Source organism: Exophiala bonariae, assembly GCF_035927105.1.
Source record: "Exophiala bonariae strain CCFEE 5792 chromosome Unknown scaffold_23, whole genome shotgun sequence".
NCBI classification, from domain to species: Eukaryota; Fungi; Ascomycota; class Eurotiomycetes; order Chaetothyriales; family Herpotrichiellaceae; genus Exophiala; species Exophiala bonariae.
This window is the reverse complement of record NW_027042498.1, coordinates 588,988-605,907: the sequence shown is the minus strand read 5'-3', so window position 1 is coordinate 605,907 and position 16,920 is coordinate 588,988. Positions and strand designations below refer to the sequence as shown.

At 50.0% G+C, this 16,920-nt stretch overlaps 7 protein-coding genes across 7 annotated transcripts; 4 read left to right on the top strand and 3 right to left on the bottom strand.

Annotated features, from left to right (window-relative positions):
- Window positions 1-659: 659 nt before the first annotated feature.
- On the bottom strand, window positions 660-1,541 carry LTR84_006270 (uncharacterized protein; the record flags this gene model as incomplete). The annotated part of the gene is made up of 1 exon (XM_064849831.1): window positions 660-1,541. The coding sequence occupies one exon, from the start codon at window positions 1,539-1,541 to the stop codon at window positions 660-662; it is 882 nt and encodes a 293-aa protein (XP_064703586.1).
- Window positions 1,542-2,602: 1,061 nt separating this feature from the next.
- Window positions 2,603-3,581, top strand: LTR84_006269 (uncharacterized protein; the record flags this gene model as incomplete). The annotated part of the gene is made up of 2 exons (XM_064849830.1): window positions 2,603-2,642; window positions 2,698-3,581. The coding sequence occupies 2 exons, from the start codon at window positions 2,603-2,605 to the stop codon at window positions 3,579-3,581; spliced, it is 924 nt and encodes a 307-aa protein (XP_064703585.1).
- A 573-nt stretch (window positions 3,582-4,154) lies between these two features.
- Window positions 4,155-5,328, top strand: LTR84_006268 (uncharacterized protein; the record flags this gene model as incomplete). The annotated part of the gene is made up of 2 exons (XM_064849829.1): window positions 4,155-4,464; window positions 4,529-5,328. 2 exons carry the CDS (start codon window positions 4,155-4,157, stop codon window positions 5,326-5,328), a joined length of 1,110 nt encoding a protein of 369 aa, XP_064703584.1.
- A 261-nt stretch (window positions 5,329-5,589) lies between these two features.
- On the bottom strand, window positions 5,590-7,106 carry LTR84_006267 (uncharacterized protein; the record flags this gene model as incomplete). The annotated part of the gene is made up of 3 exons (XM_064849828.1): window positions 5,590-5,668; window positions 5,730-6,315; window positions 6,371-7,106. The coding sequence occupies 3 exons, from the start codon at window positions 7,104-7,106 to the stop codon at window positions 5,590-5,592; spliced, it is 1,401 nt and encodes a 466-aa protein (XP_064703583.1).
- Window positions 7,107-8,252: 1,146 nt separating this feature from the next.
- LTR84_006266 (uncharacterized protein) lies at window positions 8,253-10,644 on the top strand (the record flags this gene model as incomplete). Its single annotated transcript, XM_064849827.1, has 2 exons — window positions 8,253-9,103; window positions 9,156-10,644. The coding sequence occupies 2 exons, from the start codon at window positions 8,253-8,255 to the stop codon at window positions 10,642-10,644; spliced, it is 2,340 nt and encodes a 779-aa protein (XP_064703582.1).
- Window positions 10,645-11,179: 535 nt separating this feature from the next.
- Window positions 11,180-12,861, top strand: NUO51 (NADH-ubiquinone oxidoreductase 51 kDa subunit, mitochondrial precursor; the record flags this gene model as incomplete). Its single annotated transcript, XM_064849826.1, has 3 exons — window positions 11,180-11,539; window positions 11,614-12,601; window positions 12,692-12,861. The coding sequence occupies 3 exons, from the start codon at window positions 11,180-11,182 to the stop codon at window positions 12,859-12,861; spliced, it is 1,518 nt and encodes a 505-aa protein (XP_064703581.1).
- A 986-nt stretch (window positions 12,862-13,847) lies between these two features.
- LTR84_006264 (uncharacterized protein) lies at window positions 13,848-16,241 on the bottom strand (the record flags this gene model as incomplete). Its single annotated transcript, XM_064849825.1, has 1 exon — window positions 13,848-16,241. The coding sequence occupies one exon, from the start codon at window positions 16,239-16,241 to the stop codon at window positions 13,848-13,850; it is 2,394 nt and encodes a 797-aa protein (XP_064703580.1).
- Window positions 16,242-16,920: the final 679 nt, after the last annotated feature.

Here is a 16,920-nt window from a genome sequence, read left to right as displayed (position 1 = left end):
GTAATATGCGACCTCCTGCTCTGGAGCAATCAGTCTAGCCTTTGTCCTGACTCCGCATGAGTGTGGTTTTATTCACTCCTTTATTACGCTCCCTAATCTGCTAGCAAACTCACAAGACCACACGGAGACAAAGCCAGGCGAATCAAATAGAATGGCTACAAAATCCCATCCGTAGATGCGATTTCTTCTAAAGGCTGCCCTGCGGATCTTCCATAAGAATGTTCCGCAACCATACTCCCTGTGCTGGCCTGGTCAGATAGAGATTTAGGCCCAGTATGAAAGTGAGTATATTTACAGAATCATAACAAGGCTTAAATTTAAGGGTCTTAGTGTCATTATTTTCTATGTGACGAATCACCCTTCGTACCTTGGCGGGCAACACAAGGCAGTGCAGTAAAGCTAGCGCAGGAATAATGTGAAAATATTTCTCATATAATAAGGAAAAGACATCTTCGATTACCTTCAATCGGAACCGATCCTGAACCACCTCTTGCAGTGAAGGGTCACAACCGTTACAGCTACCCAAACCAGGGCAAATGGACCTATCACAAGTCTTTCACCTAGTCAACAAGGTCTTCAACTCGAAAAGCATGAACGCCGAAGTCCTGGTAGGTTGTCAAGGTCTGTAGCACCTCCGTTCACAATAAATTCACATTTTTTCATAGATGTCTAATGACAAGCACAATATGACCGAAGAGCACAACACGGACGAGGACCACACGATCGGTGAGAATGACAGCTCGGATGATGACAACGTGGATGAGGACCATGCGAGTAATGAACATGAGAGCTCTCGCGATGCCGACATGGACGACGGCAGCATGGACGACGGCAGAGGTCTCGGAAATGCTGAAGTCTTGGTGACTGGTATGAAAGATGTCGTGAATGATGATGGATGCAAGGTAGAAGAGCACACTGGATATTTTGTTAGGATGTGGTTTGAACGTCTTTCGTGCTAGCAGGCTATCGAAGATGAGACCAGGATCCGGTTTTGCAACTGGCTGAATCATCCTGGGACGGACAGTACGGGCATATGGCTGTCCAGCAGCGCCCAGACGAGGCCACAGGATGTTGTTGTTGGAGCCGTCAGCCTTGCGGTAGACGAACTCGGTCCCAAGGTAAGACTGAGGTGGATGTTGCAAGTCGGTCCACAATTGGTTTAGAAAGGCATTCGTCAGTGTAGCACTCGTCCGACTTTCAACAGGTAAGTCCGCCGCGAGCTGTATGATGCGTTCCATCAGGTAGGTCTTGTCGTCCAAGGGTTTGCCTTCAACGCCTTCCATGACAAGATCGTTGACAGTATTAATGTGCTTGATGTTAAATTTCCGAAGAACTTCGAGGACATAATTTGACTTTTGACTGTCAGAAGAAGACAGCGAGTCGTCTGAGCCTTTCGGTCTCGGTCCCTCATCATCGTGTGTTTTCCGGATTGGCTGTGGATGTGGCTTTGAGGACGAACCTGTTGTTTCTGAGTGAGAAGCATCGCCTGAGGTACTCAAGCAGTTCATACCCTTGGTGATTTTGCTGAGAAAGGAAGGCATCTTGAAAGTGTTTGAACAGAGGACGAATGTTCCAGATTGTAAGAAGTGGGACCAGGCATGCAACAGGAAGAGACTCAAGTGTCAAGACAGCGAACAGGGTGTATTTGAGCTGGCCGTTGGAACAGCACACGAGGGCTAGATAAATCAGTTCGTACGAGTCTGGGATAAGGCCTCTGATGAGGAGAGGCGAGGCAGTCCCGACAGTACAGTTCGTAGTTATTTAGTCACATTCCGAAGGTCAGCCAGCCCCTTTACTTGGTAGAGCTGAATTTGGCGTCGTGTCTGGGGAAACGCCACCAATAGTGTCGGCCTCAGCTCCAAGCCTCTGAAGGGCAATGGCAGCCAAGAAGACAGCAAGCGCCGGCTTTGACAGGCTAGAACTCGATTGTCCGAACGTTCGAGGGGGGATTGTACATAAGTGCCCGTATTCAGATGTTAGTGGAAAGCGAGCACTTTGCTTGACCTGGATGGTGACAATACTGGCAACGTGATTGGAAGGCTCGATGTACACAACGCCCATTGCGAAGGACGCTCGCTTCGACGAAGAGTTTGATACGGCTTGTCCCGCGGCCAGCGGGAAGGTGGCAGTCGCCTGTTCCCAGTTGAGTTCAAGGGTCTGGCCTGAATCATCCTTGTTGACCGGTTTCTGATGGAGGAGCCCTTGGGGCACGATGAAGCCTGAAGAGGGCCAAGCATTAGCAAGACCGCCGGGAATCCAGGTACAGTCGCTAGAAGGAACTGACACCCACGGGCACCCACTACTGGGACTAGTTCTCAGCCCCCTTGGCCCGAGGGGCCTCTGGTGCTGCCCAAGGCAGTTTGCACTGATTTTTGGAGTGTGACGCAATAAGTACCCCAACAACCTTTCCTCCATCAGCCGTTCGCAAAACACCACGTTGACTTTTTGTCGTCCTTGAGTTTGGTGCTTTCGTTACACCATCAGCCACGAGTCACTACCAAGTCCTCGTGATCCCACTGTTTGAACACGCCACTCAATTCAGCGCTAAATCGGCATCCTCTGTCACTGTGCTTGCGAGGTTCCCGCTTCTTCATCCGACAAAATGTCTTCCAAGCCAATTACTCTACAAATCCGTCCTAGAGGTAGTGTACACCCTGGGCCGTCTCCAGTTATCGCTCATTTTTGACCCCCTTGCAGGAAAGCCTATCAAGACGTTACCGGAATCCATTGATATTGACTCATCCTCATCCACTGCTGAAATCTATTCACGGCTGGCCGCCGAGACCAAATTCTCCATTCATCAATTACGAGTTACAAAAGGAAGCGACGGCACTGCCATCACCAACTCAACAGATGGCTCGGTCTATGCTACCGGTTTGCGAAACCAAAGCACCATCTATGTCAAGGACTTGGGCACCCAGATTGCATGGAGGACCGTCTTCCTAGTCGAGTACCTCGGCCCCATCCTTATACATCCACTCGTCTACACTTTGCGTCCATATCTGTATCCTTCTGCGCCTGACGTCCCTTCTCAACTGCAAACAATCACCATGTGGCTGGTTGTCTTGCATTTTGTCAAGAGAGAGTTGGAGACCTTGTTTGTTCATCGGTTTTCAGCGGCTACCATGCCCCTCCGCAACATCTTCAAGAACAGCGCGCACTACTGGGTACTCTCTGGAGCTCTAATCGCTGCCTTTGTCTACGCACCTTCTTCCGCTACGGCAAAACCAGCCAATCCTTCGCTCTTGTACCCTGGATTATTGCTTTATACGACTGGAGAACTAGGCAATCTTCAGTCTCACTTGACTCTCATGGGATTACGCAGCTCGGGGGGCACGGAAAGAGGAATACCGCAAGGACCATTGTTCAAACTCGTGACATGCCCTAATTACATGACCGAGACAATCTCGTGGATTGGCGTCTATCTCGTCAGTGGCTTGAGCTGGGGAGTGCTTATATTTACGCTTGTCTCGGTGGCTCAAATGGCGCAGTGGGCCAAAAAGAAGGAGCGACGTTATCGCAAAGAATTTGGCGACAAATACAAGAAGAAGAGGTACACGATGCTTCCCGGGATCTGGTGAATAGAATGTTGACATGGGTTTGACAGCATCTTCCGATGTTGATACAAAAGCGCACTGGGGTGCTTTATCTTGTATAAATAGCCATTAGAAACACGGAGATGGATAGTAGAGACGAGACCTGTAATAACCTCAACTATATCACACTCGACTTCGAAGAATCCATCAATCAAAACCCTGGAGCTAGTGGTTCTTGAGGAGCCGAGGGCAAAGAACACGGGCATGGCTGAGCTAAGAATATCTCGGGATCCTGGTTCAAGCTCGGGGATGACGGCTTTAAGTTAATCCAACCACTTCTCAACTTGGAGCATGTGCGAAGGCTCCTTGCATGCCACTTGTACCTTCCCAACTTGAAGTACTCATACGACGCGGATGAGAACGAGTAACTACCTAGGTAACTAACTGTCGACTTGATCCGAATTTGACTTCCAATGCGGTTTATGATCACTCCCTGTTCAGCGCAGCCATCTCCCTTACGAGCGACAATGAGGACTCGCAACTCAAGTCCATAAGGATCCCACCCACTGACTCATACCCTGATTGTCACATCACAGGGCCAGTTGGTCTTCGGTCAAGATGCACTTCGCCTTGCCTCCTCGGAAGACTTCGCACCCCCCTCCCTACGCTCGGAACACATCCAACGCTCTTGTGCACAGACGGCGGAGACAAGTACAACTCGCCGGCTATGCCATACTCGCCCTTTTGACCTTGTACCTAGTGCTCAGGTATATTCTGCAAGCGCATGCAGACCACAACAGTAATGGCGCGTCCGAAATTCGTGGGCCACAAGACATTGTCATAGTCACCGTGTTTGAGGACGGACTCGTGAGTGAGAACTACATAAACATGGTGAAGAAAAACCGTGATCATTATGCTGCCCAGCACGGTAAGACAACTCGCTGAAGCCCGCAGACAATGCCAAAGAATACCCGACTGATTCCTCGACACAGGTTACAAGACCTTTTACACAAATACCTCTCATTACTTCGATCTTATCCATCCTTCTCCTTCATCATGGTCCATCATTCCAGCTCTGCGGCATGCCTTGACCCTCCATTCCTCGAGCACTTTCTTCTGGGCCCTGTCGGCGGACGCTTTGATAACAAATCCGGTATTATCCTTGGAGGAACATATTCTGCAACCTCTGGAATCCCTCATGAAGAAGGATATTCCCGTCGTGCCACCAGATTCCGTCATCCATACCTTCTCGCATCTCAAACCTTCGCGGACCCATCTGATCTTGTCACAAGATATGGACAATCTTGCCCATACTTCCTTCATCCTCCGCAATACCCCGTTTACTCCCACCACAACCGATAATTGGGGACAGTACTTTCTTGACGCTTGGTTCGATCCTCTTTATCGAGCCTACGCCTTCCAGAAGGCAGAGGGACATGCCCTGGAACACCTGGTCCAATGGCATCCAACTGTCTTGGCCAAGTTGGTTCTTATTGAACAACGGCGAATTAATTCTTACAACCATGCTGCACCACCAATCCGCGACTCCGCGACTGGCATGACTCGCACCCATGACAGTATGTGGCAGGGAGGCGATTTGATTGTCAACTTCAAAGACTGCCGAGTTGATCCGAAACGAGACTGTGAGGAGGAGATGCAGCAGTATTTCACCTTGTGGGAGAAGCTCATTGCTAAACTCTACGCTGAAAAGCAGACTCAAGCCGCTCACCCAGCAGCGCCGCGCAAGCACGTGGAAGGCGAAGTCCTAGGGAAGGGAGGAGCTGGCTCGTGATGTTCGCAGGTGATGGTTGATATCACTGTCTCTAGCGAGTAGGTAGCATTATGCAATTAGCGATAGGAGTTCAGGTCATCTAGGCCTATGCTGACAGGAGCATAGTATATTACGAGAACCGACCTAATGGTTCTGGAGTTTCAGATCCAGATGAAATGTAATTTACATCAACTCGACCACTCTTATTCTCCAGAAATTCAGTCTTGACCAGGCTCTAAACCTGAGTTTTTGTTCTCCATCGCAACTTGTCCCCCAGTGGAACTACTTCAAGTCCCCTTGTTCAACTCTTGATCTGTCGTATCGAAGCACAGCACCAAGCAAGACTTGGGCACCAATGGCACTAAATTTACTCGTCAGATTTATCTCGTCTCGACTTAGGTCTCAAAATCGGGTTTACTTACCAGTCTTCAGGGCTGCAATACTCTTGGGGATTGTGGCTGATTCCCTCACGAGTTGATGTGAATATCATACTCGTCGGGCACCGACGATTGGTATAGCAGCTGTCATGGCCGGCTCCACTAATCATGTACTTCCAGAGTTGGCCATCATCTGCCGTCATCGGCAGCTCTTGACAGATCTCTTTTGCACTGGCCTCTACGGCGGCGATGCAGTCTGGGTGGAAGATGACCGCCGGGCTGTCCACCAACTCCTGCCACTCAACTTGACACCCTTTCTCACTCTCTTCCCGTGATATACGGGCAAATTCGGCGCGGCATTCCTTCTCTACCTCGGCGAGTTTTTCGTCTTCGGTGTGTCGTATGTCGAGTGTGAATGTCACAGTGTGCGCCATAGTGTTGATGGATCCGGGCAGCCCTGTCAGAATGCCAGTGGTAGCCAAACCGCCCAGCTTCTTCGCAACCTTGTTGGATTCAACGATCAATTTGGCCGCACAAAGCATAGAGTCCATACGTGCTGAAAATGGTGTTGTCCCAGCATGAGTGTCACGGCCCTTGACGGTGATTTCAAACCATTTGAAAGCTTGTACGCCTATCGCCTGTCAGAACTCCTGGACACGTTTTTGTGGAAACCATGTGCTACTCGCCTTTGACAATTCCGACCCGTCTCTTTTCTGCCTCCAAAATTGGGCCTTGCTCAATATGAACCTCAAAATGGGCGGCCATCGGAAAAGCCTTGTATGATGCAGGCTGAGTACCGAGATAGCCGATTCTCTCCAGTTCCTGCTTCATCGTTCTACGTTGGCCATCTTCTCTAGGGGACACTTCAGCAAGGTTCCAGGCAGTTTCTAAAGGCACTGCTTCCGCCCACACTCCAGACGAGACAGCCATCATTGGGAACCTTGCGCCTTCCTCGTTTGTCCAATTGACAACACCGACGCTCCCTTCCGTCTCGAAATTGTTCTCGTGCAGCACTTTGAGAACTTCAAGTCCAGAATTCACGCCCAGAATGCCGTCGTACCTCCCACCCGTCGGCTGGGTGTCTAAGTGTGATCCCATCATGATGGGAGGGGCCGTCTTGTTCTTACCCGCTCGAATCGCGAATTGATTGCCCATCTGATCAAACGTTACCTTGCAACCGAGAGACTCGGCCGTGGCAGTGAACCAGTCGCGAATCTGCTTGTCAGCATCATTCAGACTCAGCCTCGCCATTCCAGTTTCTGTAGGATCGTCTCCATATCTATGGTCTGCTCCAAACTTGCACCCAGTATGGATCGCGTCCAACAGTCGGGACTGGTTGACTTTCAGGCTGGAGAAATCATGTTTGGTGGCAGTCTCGTTGACGCCGTTCGTTTTGTGCCCGTTTACCTCGTTGGTCGCCATGGCTTTTAGTGTACAAGTATTCCAGTTAAAGGTGCGAGCTGTGGTCCGAGACCAGGGCAACTGTCTGGCTATTCGGCGGTTTCTCCAGCTTTGTTCAAGGAACCGACTGCAAGCTGTAGAGAGTGACATCCGAGAAGGAGAACGACAACAACGACTTTCTCCTTGAGCACTTTTATGTTCCACTCAACTTACCCAGCGAAACCCACTGAAGTAACATCTTGCCACTTGTATCTGATAGGACGGCATGGGCATCTTGCGGGTGATATGAAAACTCATAGGAGTTGTCCGCCTTGTTCAAATCATCTCGGCATCATATTACCGTTCCAAACTATCTTTCTTTCCAATGATGAGCATAATCCATACCAGCCTACGGGCCCAAAACGCTCCACTGTTTGCTCGATTTTTTGTCTTCTCGCCCTGATACTGCTTGATGAGAATTGGTAGCACCCAGATAAAGGGACCCTGTTAGTTAGGCTGGGAGAACTCCGCATTTCTAATGCCCAGCGAACCCCACGGGCTACAACGATCCTCTGTACATCTACTCGCCGATGAATCCGCTGGACTCCCTCTTTTCAATAGCCTCTGTCATGGAACGAGGTGGGCGATAGCAGTCGCCAGCGAGGTGGGCACTTCTCAGATTGGTACGGTTGACTATCAAACACACAGCACCCTACCTACCTAGGTAGGTATCATGACTGTTGTTACCCCTAGGGTTCACGGTGTCATAGGGTGGCTCATGTTTGACGCAATGGCACTCCCGTGCGCGTTGCTCGCTCAAAGCACCATTACTTTTCCCTGATTGCTAACATAAATTATTTTTAATTTTGCGCGCACTTCAACTCGAGACAAACCCCTTCAAGCGACTTGCTTCTCACAGCAAAAACTCACCAGAGTGCCACGGCCTTTGTGTTATCCAGGCGTAATTCATTCTCATTTGTTTTCTTTCTATCTCTACTCCCAGTATTTTAATTCTACTCTCGATCTCTTTTCTCATGCAACTTTGGTGTTCACGAAATTATCAGAATCATTCCGAATACTTAACAATAGTATCAAATATATGCTGCCAGTTTAGCGCGGCTACATGACATTTCTCTGCGCTTGGAAATCTTTCCACAATCCAGAAGAACAACGCTGGACGGCATAGCTATGGATCCTCTAGTGGTGGACAACTCTGTCAATATCAACAGTGACCTGTCGAAGCCAAATCTCCCTCAGTCCTTCGCCACAGCTAAGATCTCATCCATACATGAAATCCATCCAAGTGGAACAACCAATTCGTTTCAATCGAATTCCAGCTCACAAGTCGCGGCGCAGCGTGAGAGCAGCAGATGTCTGGAATCCAAAATTGCAGCGCTCAACTCGATCGAGCTCGATAGGACCCAGCTTGATCAGAATGTCGTCGGACCACGTTCTGATAGTGCCAGTCCGCCTCTGCGGATGGAGAAAGATACCTCGTCGACGAAAGACATATTTGCCCAGCATCGACATCTGATCGAATGGGTTCTGACAAACAACGGCTATTTTCATCCCGATGCCCAGATTGCTTTCAGCTCAAGAAAAGGATTTCATGCCGTCGTGACTACCAATACGACTATGCCATCTGGTGCACGGATCGCGAGTTGTTCGATGGAAGTCACATTGTCAGTCTTGAATGCTCTTGACGTGAAACCGTTTTCCAGTCATGGAACTCGCTTCCCTACACCTTTCCTTCTTGCAGAAGCCAAGCGCCCGGAATCTTTGCAATCTTTCTTCTTGATGGAACAACTGGTGCTAGGAGATAAATCGTGGTGGTATTCGTACATTGCTTCATTGCCTACAGTCAAAGAAGTCAACACTCAACAATTCGACCAAGCTGAAGATGTGATATGGCTTGAAGGGACCAATCTGAAGAAAGCATTCGAAACACAGTCGAATAAGTGGCGGCAATTATATGAGCACGGGCTTGACCACCTTACACGTTTGAAATGGCCTCATGCGCTTGATCAAAGCTATACATGGTATGTTCTGAAAGAGCAAAACATCAATGATTGAAACTTACATAACATACAGGGAACGGTTCCGGTGGGCTGCGACAATATTTGGAAGCCGTTCCTTCACCTCTCAAGTCCTTGATGATACACTACCCGCAGACCTGGCTCGCCACGACCGGCTCAGCAAACAAACGGGACCGTATGATGTTATCAACCTCTTCACGGAAAGATTTGGAGTGTTGTTACCACTTCTTGACATACTCAACCACAGACCTGCTGTCCAAGTCGAGTGGCTTGCCCGATACAGTTTTGTTGGGCTCCAGGTTTTGCAACCATATGAGGCAGGCCAAGAACTGTGCAACAACTATGGACCCAAAGACAATGAAGTTCTCCTCTTGTCCTATGGATTCACAATCCGAGACAATCCATTTGATCATTACGTGATCAGTATCAACGCACCTCCAGGGTCTCCCTTGAGCGAAGTTCGAAAATGGAAGAAGGATAACAGATCGGACCCACTTTCACGATGCTTCATCTTTGATTACCGTCATCCAACGACGACATCAGCTATTGCTATAGAACTATCGGTGTTTTCATTCGATCTGCTCGACAATGTGTCCGTTTTGTGCGCTAATGAACGCGAACAGGGGATCATGCAGTCACATCAACAAACTCTGATGAGCCTTTTCTTGCCTTTTGAAGACACTCCTTGTTTTCCAGATGGCCGAATTATCCTGGCAACATTAAGCCAGTTACTACTTGACTGCACCGCTCGAGCAAGTCGGCTGAAAACCACGGACCCAAACACTCATGAACCTGGGCTGACAGCCAGAAATTCGAGACAGAAGAATGCAAAGGTGTATCGGGACAGTCAACTTCAGATTGTTGAGACCGCAGCCGCTGTGTGTACATTCGTCCTGAAGGGTGCCGTCCAAGACATGAAAGCCAAAGACATTTTGGAAGAGATGCAGCATGATTTGCCAACGACTATTGCCCAAAGTCTACAAACTCTTGTCACTCATTACGACAAAAGGCTTACACGACCTTTTGAACTCTTGTCGGTTGCGTCAGTTATTGACATGTTACCTAAGAGCGTCTCATCAGGAATAGTACAATGCTTGAGCGAGCTTGAGGCTTGTCTCGGAACTCAAAGCGGTCCACAAAGGAAGGCGGTTCTGGATAAGAGCAAGTTTGCCATCATACTATCTGCACTATACAGCGAGTTAGATCAAGGAATCCAGCTTCGACGCCGCGTCAGATCGTGGCTTGAGCAGTTAGTGCAATGGTATCCACTTGATGCAGACTCATGGGCGTATGTCCCGACTGATGAGGAAGAGCCACCACCTGCCTTGATGAATCTTCTTCGATGTGGGGGACATATGTCATCGACGGTTTCCGATTTCAACACAAAGCAATGGCTGCGACCGGATCGAATCTGTTGGGGTTGGAATGTGATGGAGGAACAGATAGTGCAAGTGCCAACTAGTGTTTTTCACGCTCCAGCTGCAAAGGTATCTTCAACTGAAGACAACCCTGTTACTGTGGTACTCTATTGGGAGCAATGCTGAACAGAAGAAAGAGTTCTGACTTCAGTCAACGTTGGATGTAAGACTATTCTAGAAGACAACGTCATGCTGAGGGGCGGTATTGGGTAGCGTTTGGGGCGTTGAGCCTTCAGAGCTCTCATATAAAACACCTTCACCGGGAGCTATATTAATCCAATTAACTAATTATCAAATATACATCAGAGATAGTTCCTTGTTGCTATAGTTGTCTTTTGTATGATTTCGTTATTGTGCACAACTCAAGAGGGTTTCGCACATGATCAAGAATCGTGCTTAAAAGTGCACATGTACTCCGCACTAGAAATACTCGTTACGGAGGAGCACTTATAGCCCGTCGACACTGCCACCCACTAAGCAACAGCTCTCGCCAATTACCATGCAGCAATTTGGAAGCGGGCATCATAGAAGTTGAAGTTCGACTGCATTGCACCCGACGACCAGTTACTACAACCCACAACCCACGGCCACCACTCCTTGCCCCCTTCACCGGGTGCCTTTCATCACGCCATTCCTCTCTTTGACACACACTGGCACCGCGATGATCGTTCGGTCGACGACAACGGTCAGGGCGGTCGCCAAAGCTGCGTCGCGTAGCTGTTCCGCCCTCAACTCCTCACTCGCCGCCACCAGCTCCTCGTCCCTTCAAGCACGCAGCTATGCCACCGTCCAGGAGGGAGCATCTCAGCAGAGACGTTATGGAGGTCTCAAAGATCAAGACCGCATATTTCAGAACCTTTACAGCCACCATGGCACAGATTTAAAATCGGCGATGAAATACGGCGATTGGTACAAAACCAAGGAAATTGTGCTGAAGGGTCACGACTGGTTGATCAACGAGATTAAAGCTTCTGGGCTGAGAGGAAGAGGTGGTGCGGGCTTTCCGTCGGGTTTAAAATTTGTAAGTCTGCCAGGAGCATTTTCATTTAATCATCACGGCATGCGTCCGAGATACTAACTCCAGACTTTCCACAGTCATTCATGAATTTCAAGGGCTGGGAAAATGACAAGAAGCCACGGTATCTTGTTGTCAATGCCGACGAAGGCGAGCCTGGAACATGCAAGGATCGAGAAATCATGCGCAAAGACCCCCACAAGCTCGTTGAAGGTTGTCTGGTAGTTGGCCGTGCCATGAACGCCACCGCAGCATACATTTATATCCGAGGTGAATTTTACCATGAAGCAACAGTTCTACAGCGAGCAATCCAGGAAGCATACAAGGACGGTCTGATCGGCAAGAACGCTTGCGGTACAGGTTACGATTTCGACGTCTACCTCCACCGTGGCGCTGGCGCTTACGTGTGCGGTGAGGAAACATCTTTAATTGAATCTCTCGAAGGAAAAGCCGGTAAACCACGACTGAAGCCACCGTTCCCCGCTGCCGTCGGTCTGTTTGGATGTCCTAGCACTGTCACAAACGTTGAGACCGTTGCCGTAGTGCCCACGATCATCCGTCGCGGACCGAGCTGGTTTGCCGGCTTCGGGCGCGAGAGAAACCAAGGCACCAAGCTCTTTTGCATCTCAGGGCACGTCAACAACCCCACCACCGTGGAGGAAGAGATGTCCATCCCGCTCCGTGAACTCATTGAGAAGCATTGTGGGGGTGTCCGTGGCGGCTGGGACAATCTCCTCGCCATCATCCCCGGCGGCTCTTCGACACCCATCCTGCCCAGGAAAATCTGTGACGACCAGCTCATGGATTTCGACGCCCTCAAGGACAGTCAGTCCGGCCTCGGTACCGCTGCTGTCATCGTCATGGACAAATCCACAGATGTCGTCCGCATGATCGCCCGTCTATCCCAGTTCTACAAGCACGAATCCTGCGGTCAATGCACACCTTGCAGAGAAGGCAGCACGTGGACGGCCAAGATGATGCAGAGATTTGAGAAGGGTCAGGCGAGGGCCAGAGAGATCGACATGCTCCAGGAACTGACGAAGCAGGTCGAAGGCCACAGTATTTGCGGTAAGCACAACCCATCCTCGTCACATGATCTTCTTCACCCCAATACTCCCTTTCTTGACTCGCCGTAACTAACCTATCACGCATCTACAGCCCTGGGCGAAGCATTCGCCTGGCCCATCCAAGGTTTGATTCGACATTTCCGCCCCGAACTCGAGGCACGCGTCAAGGAGTATGGTCTCGCGAATGGCGGCGAGGCACTTGCTGGAGGCTGGGAGCCGGACGCAGCCAAGAAGGGCATGTTAATCGCTCCAGGACAGTAGGATCTGTGGCGGCACGGGTGATCTCTTTTTCATACTTTTTTCCCAAACTGTTTCTTCGCGTGCTAGGAACCCAAAAACAGTTGGTTCTCTGCGCTCGGGAGAAATGATAGGCGGTCGGGTGGGTCGCTTGGTGGGTACGTAAAATACATTTGTACAGAATACAATATCCATCATACCGAGTTCAATGCATGCAGAAGTGTCACGGTGTGAGGGTGTCTCGTGAATGACACTAGTTAGTATTCGAGCCCATCCATGATGACACGACGTGGGTTCACGGACAACGAGTGATCTGCCCTACGATGAGAAACAGACATGCAGAGCAGAGATCAATGTATATATCGACTCTAGATACAATGCGCCACCACTCAGGCTCGGAGTCGTTTCGTTTTGCTTTTGATTGTGTAGCGAAGGCGAATGTATATTCGTTCACATATACGACTTGACGGCGAATCATCCCGCCATCATTGCAAGGCGCATTCGAATCGATCTCAAACAACGACAAGGATTCCTCAGCGAGAGGAGTGCCCGGGCCCGAGGATACACACTTCCAGGCAAGACGCAGAAACGAAACGCGACCCGATGGATGCGGCAAGCGGTGGAGGTGTGTACGATCCCGACCCAGGAAGCAACCATCCATTTCGCCAGATGTCGCTCGTGGGTTTCTGAGGTTTCCCTCTCCTTAGAAGATGTAGGTCTAAATTACAACTCGTTTCCCTCACGCGCGGAGATAGACATAGGAGGGATACACGTCATCTCACGCGAACGTCAATCAATGTATCGTACAGAATTTCATTACTAGTGGAGTATCTAGATAGTTGAGGAGGAGGATAATAACACCTAAGTTTTTGTTCAAAGTTCTTTTCGTGTGGATATTGCATCAAGATCTACCCCGGTCTCAAAACTCGAGCTTGAGCTCGAGTGCGCATCATCAATCAAAAAGGATGTTCACGCTTCATATCACGCTTCGGCTCAACAGACAGCGATTCCTACGCCGCAGCAACCGTTAACTGCCGGATCCACTCGCCAGGACTCTGACCGACGTCAAGCTGCATATTCGATTCTTCGACAGGTTTCTGTGGTTGCGGCGGTTGTTCATCCGCTTCCTTGCGCGACGGTTCGGATGGTCGAGACAGAGAATCGGACTTGGTCGTGCCGTTGGTCGACTTGACGCGCTTCAGAGCGGTTTCTGCTGCGCGTCTCTTTTGCTCCTCCTTTCGAACCTTCGCTCGAGCGACTGCTTCAGCAATCTTCTGCTTCTCAAGTTCGCCACTGCGTTTTCTTTCCATCAACTCACGCCTGAGGCGTTCTCGTTTCTCAACACCCGTTCTTCCAACACGCTTCGCCTCAATCCCGTCTTCTACAAAATCAACCTTCAAGACCATGAAACTTACACCATCGTGTGGGCTTTTGCCGGAGCTTGGCCCCTCTGACATTGTCCATGATTCTTCAGGCCAAGATCGTGATTTAATACCAAACCTGACCGAGTCTGTGTAATGCTCCAAAGGAGGTAGGACAACTAGAGTTATGTGTAGATCTTTTCCTTCTTCGACCTTCTTGGGCTTTTCCGGTGCGGTACTACCCTCAATCTTGGGGTTCTGCTCCTCAATCACTCGTTCGAGAAGTGCTTCGTCAATCCCTGCAGGATGAACGGAACTTATGAATCCTGCATGCATGGCTGCTGCTAGCGGGTCTGAATCGTCAGTGTAGATGCCAGAGCCCCACAAATACCTCTCTGCGCAGATGATTCCTCTCTCCTTTTCCTGAAGCCATGTTCTTGACACACGTATTGTGTATGTACAGTTGATGTGTTCAGCTTCTGAAAAGGACGGTAAGAGACTGGGTCTGATAGAAACATCGAATTTGAGCGGTGTTGGTCTGGTTAGCTCGGTAGGGCCAACTGTGGGACTGTATTTGAATGATCCCAAATGGCGACGTCGATTCCGCCCAGCAAGTGCAATCACTGACGCGATTCTGATTGTCTGTTTAGGCCGGAAGACGGGTGTGTTCCCAGTGGCTGATGCTTGTCTTTGCAATTGATGGTGATGCAGTTGTGACGGGTGTGATGTAGGTGTTGCTCCTCGCCGAGCTGTAGTCGAGGCCGAACCGAAGGTCGCATTTTTCCTCTGTCCCGCAGGAGCATCCTCGAGCTCCAGCTTATACGAGTGTTGATATTTGCTTCTCTTCCCCTTTCCAGCACCACTTCTCTTCACATCACCTACATCACTTTCTGCGCGCTGTTCATCGTTCAAAGCTTTGCGGGGGCGTTTACTGATGCCCGAGGTACTTCTCGACATTTTCATCAAGTTCTCCTCGCTAAGCCGGGTGGTTCCTTCGTTTTGCTTGAATGGACTTGCAGGTAGTGGCTGTGGTGTTGATGTGGGTCCACTATTGGCTGTGTTCAAGCCTCCTCCCAAACCAGAGAAAACCCGACCGTGTTCAGTTTTAATCGCAGCATCAGGTGTGGGAGTCTGGGCCTGGGCACCTTGAACAGCTTGCGGAACAGGAGAATATCTGCCCCGTTTTGATTCGTTCGCTAGAGACAGGAGAGCTCTGTGTTGTGATAACTCATCACTTCCTTTACGACCTAGGTCATCAAATGGACCATTATGTTGCGAAATCACAGATCCAGCAAATGGTGAATAAGCCCGGTTGGGTATGCGAGGTCGATCGCCAAGAACGGACCTGTCGCTCTGCGATTGTATAGAATCTTGTCGCATCATAGGCTGAGATCCTTGACCATGTTCAAAGTGTTGATTCAGTAAGCCAGCTAGACCTCTAGTCTCCGCTCCATTCAATTGTGACCTTCGTATCTCGGGGGAGAGGGAGCGGGGCAGCGGTCGTTCCTGAGAATGAGGATAGCTTTGAGGCGTAGGCGCCGCAGCTGTCAATCTAGAAAGGGGAGTTGAGCTGGGAGGGGGTCGGGTATCGTAAGATCCAAGGCCATTAGATCGAGGAATATCTGGACCATTCAGGGACTGCTGGATAGTTCGGTCCACTTGCGCAAAAGAAGGGGGAATACTATCTGGTCGCATGTGTGGGCCAGGGTTGGAGGAAAAACCCGAGGCGCCAGTATTTAGCTGTGGCTGGCTTTCAGGTCGTTGCAAAAGTCCAGAGATGCTTGTGCGCCTGACTCGATCTTCATTCTCCTCCTTTTGCATGGTTGTAGGTCCATTAGAAGGAGTGTAGTTTGGTTCTGAGAAGCGACCCATAGATTGAGGATTTGGGGTGGATCGAGGTGGTGGGTCATAAAAGGGACCTGATCGTTGTATCAGTGTCCCTGAATTCGAGCGGTGAGCCCTCACTCCACCTGGAGATGTGATTGCAACTTGGTCAGGAGTCTCTGATCTTGGCTTGTATGAGTATTCACCTCCTGATGGCATTTTTGAGTGATATTGTGGGGGAGACATAACGGTGGGAAGTGGGATTGATGCCTGTCTCGAATTATTTCTCGAATGTTGACTGTGGTGGTGGAATTGCTCTTGTGGTGCAGATTTCTCCGGGCCCAACATGGACGATATCGACATGCTGCTCCCAGGTCTCTTGTGTGGAGGTGGAAGACCATTGTTTGGTGGTATCGCTGGGGATGGGACAGGTAGGGGAGGTTGTGAATATCGAGGAGGATATTGTGAAGGAGAAGGTGGGAGCATCGGGTGAGGAGCGTAAATCTGTGAAGGTTGGCGAGATGCTTGTGATTCTGGGTAACCTAGAAGAATGCATTAGCACTGTGAAAGATCCTATAAGGGTACCACGCTGTGACAGAGAGAGAGTGCGCAGTGAAGAATCTCGGTGCACAACAACCTCCCACGGCCACTCCAAGGGACTTGAAGAATTTGCATGCGATGATAACACCTAGGTACGTACCGTTGTAGGTGCGTGGTGGGCTCGAGGGCCCGTTGAAGGGAGAATGCCCTGGCATGGCCATTTTTGAGGTCTGGGCGTAGGCTGATTGAGTCAAGAGTTGGCTCTGTTGATGCTGTTGGAATGCGGGATGATCAACAGGGAGGTGATGCAGATGATGCGGAGGCGCGACTTCGGATGTGGGTACGCTTGGTGGTGCTA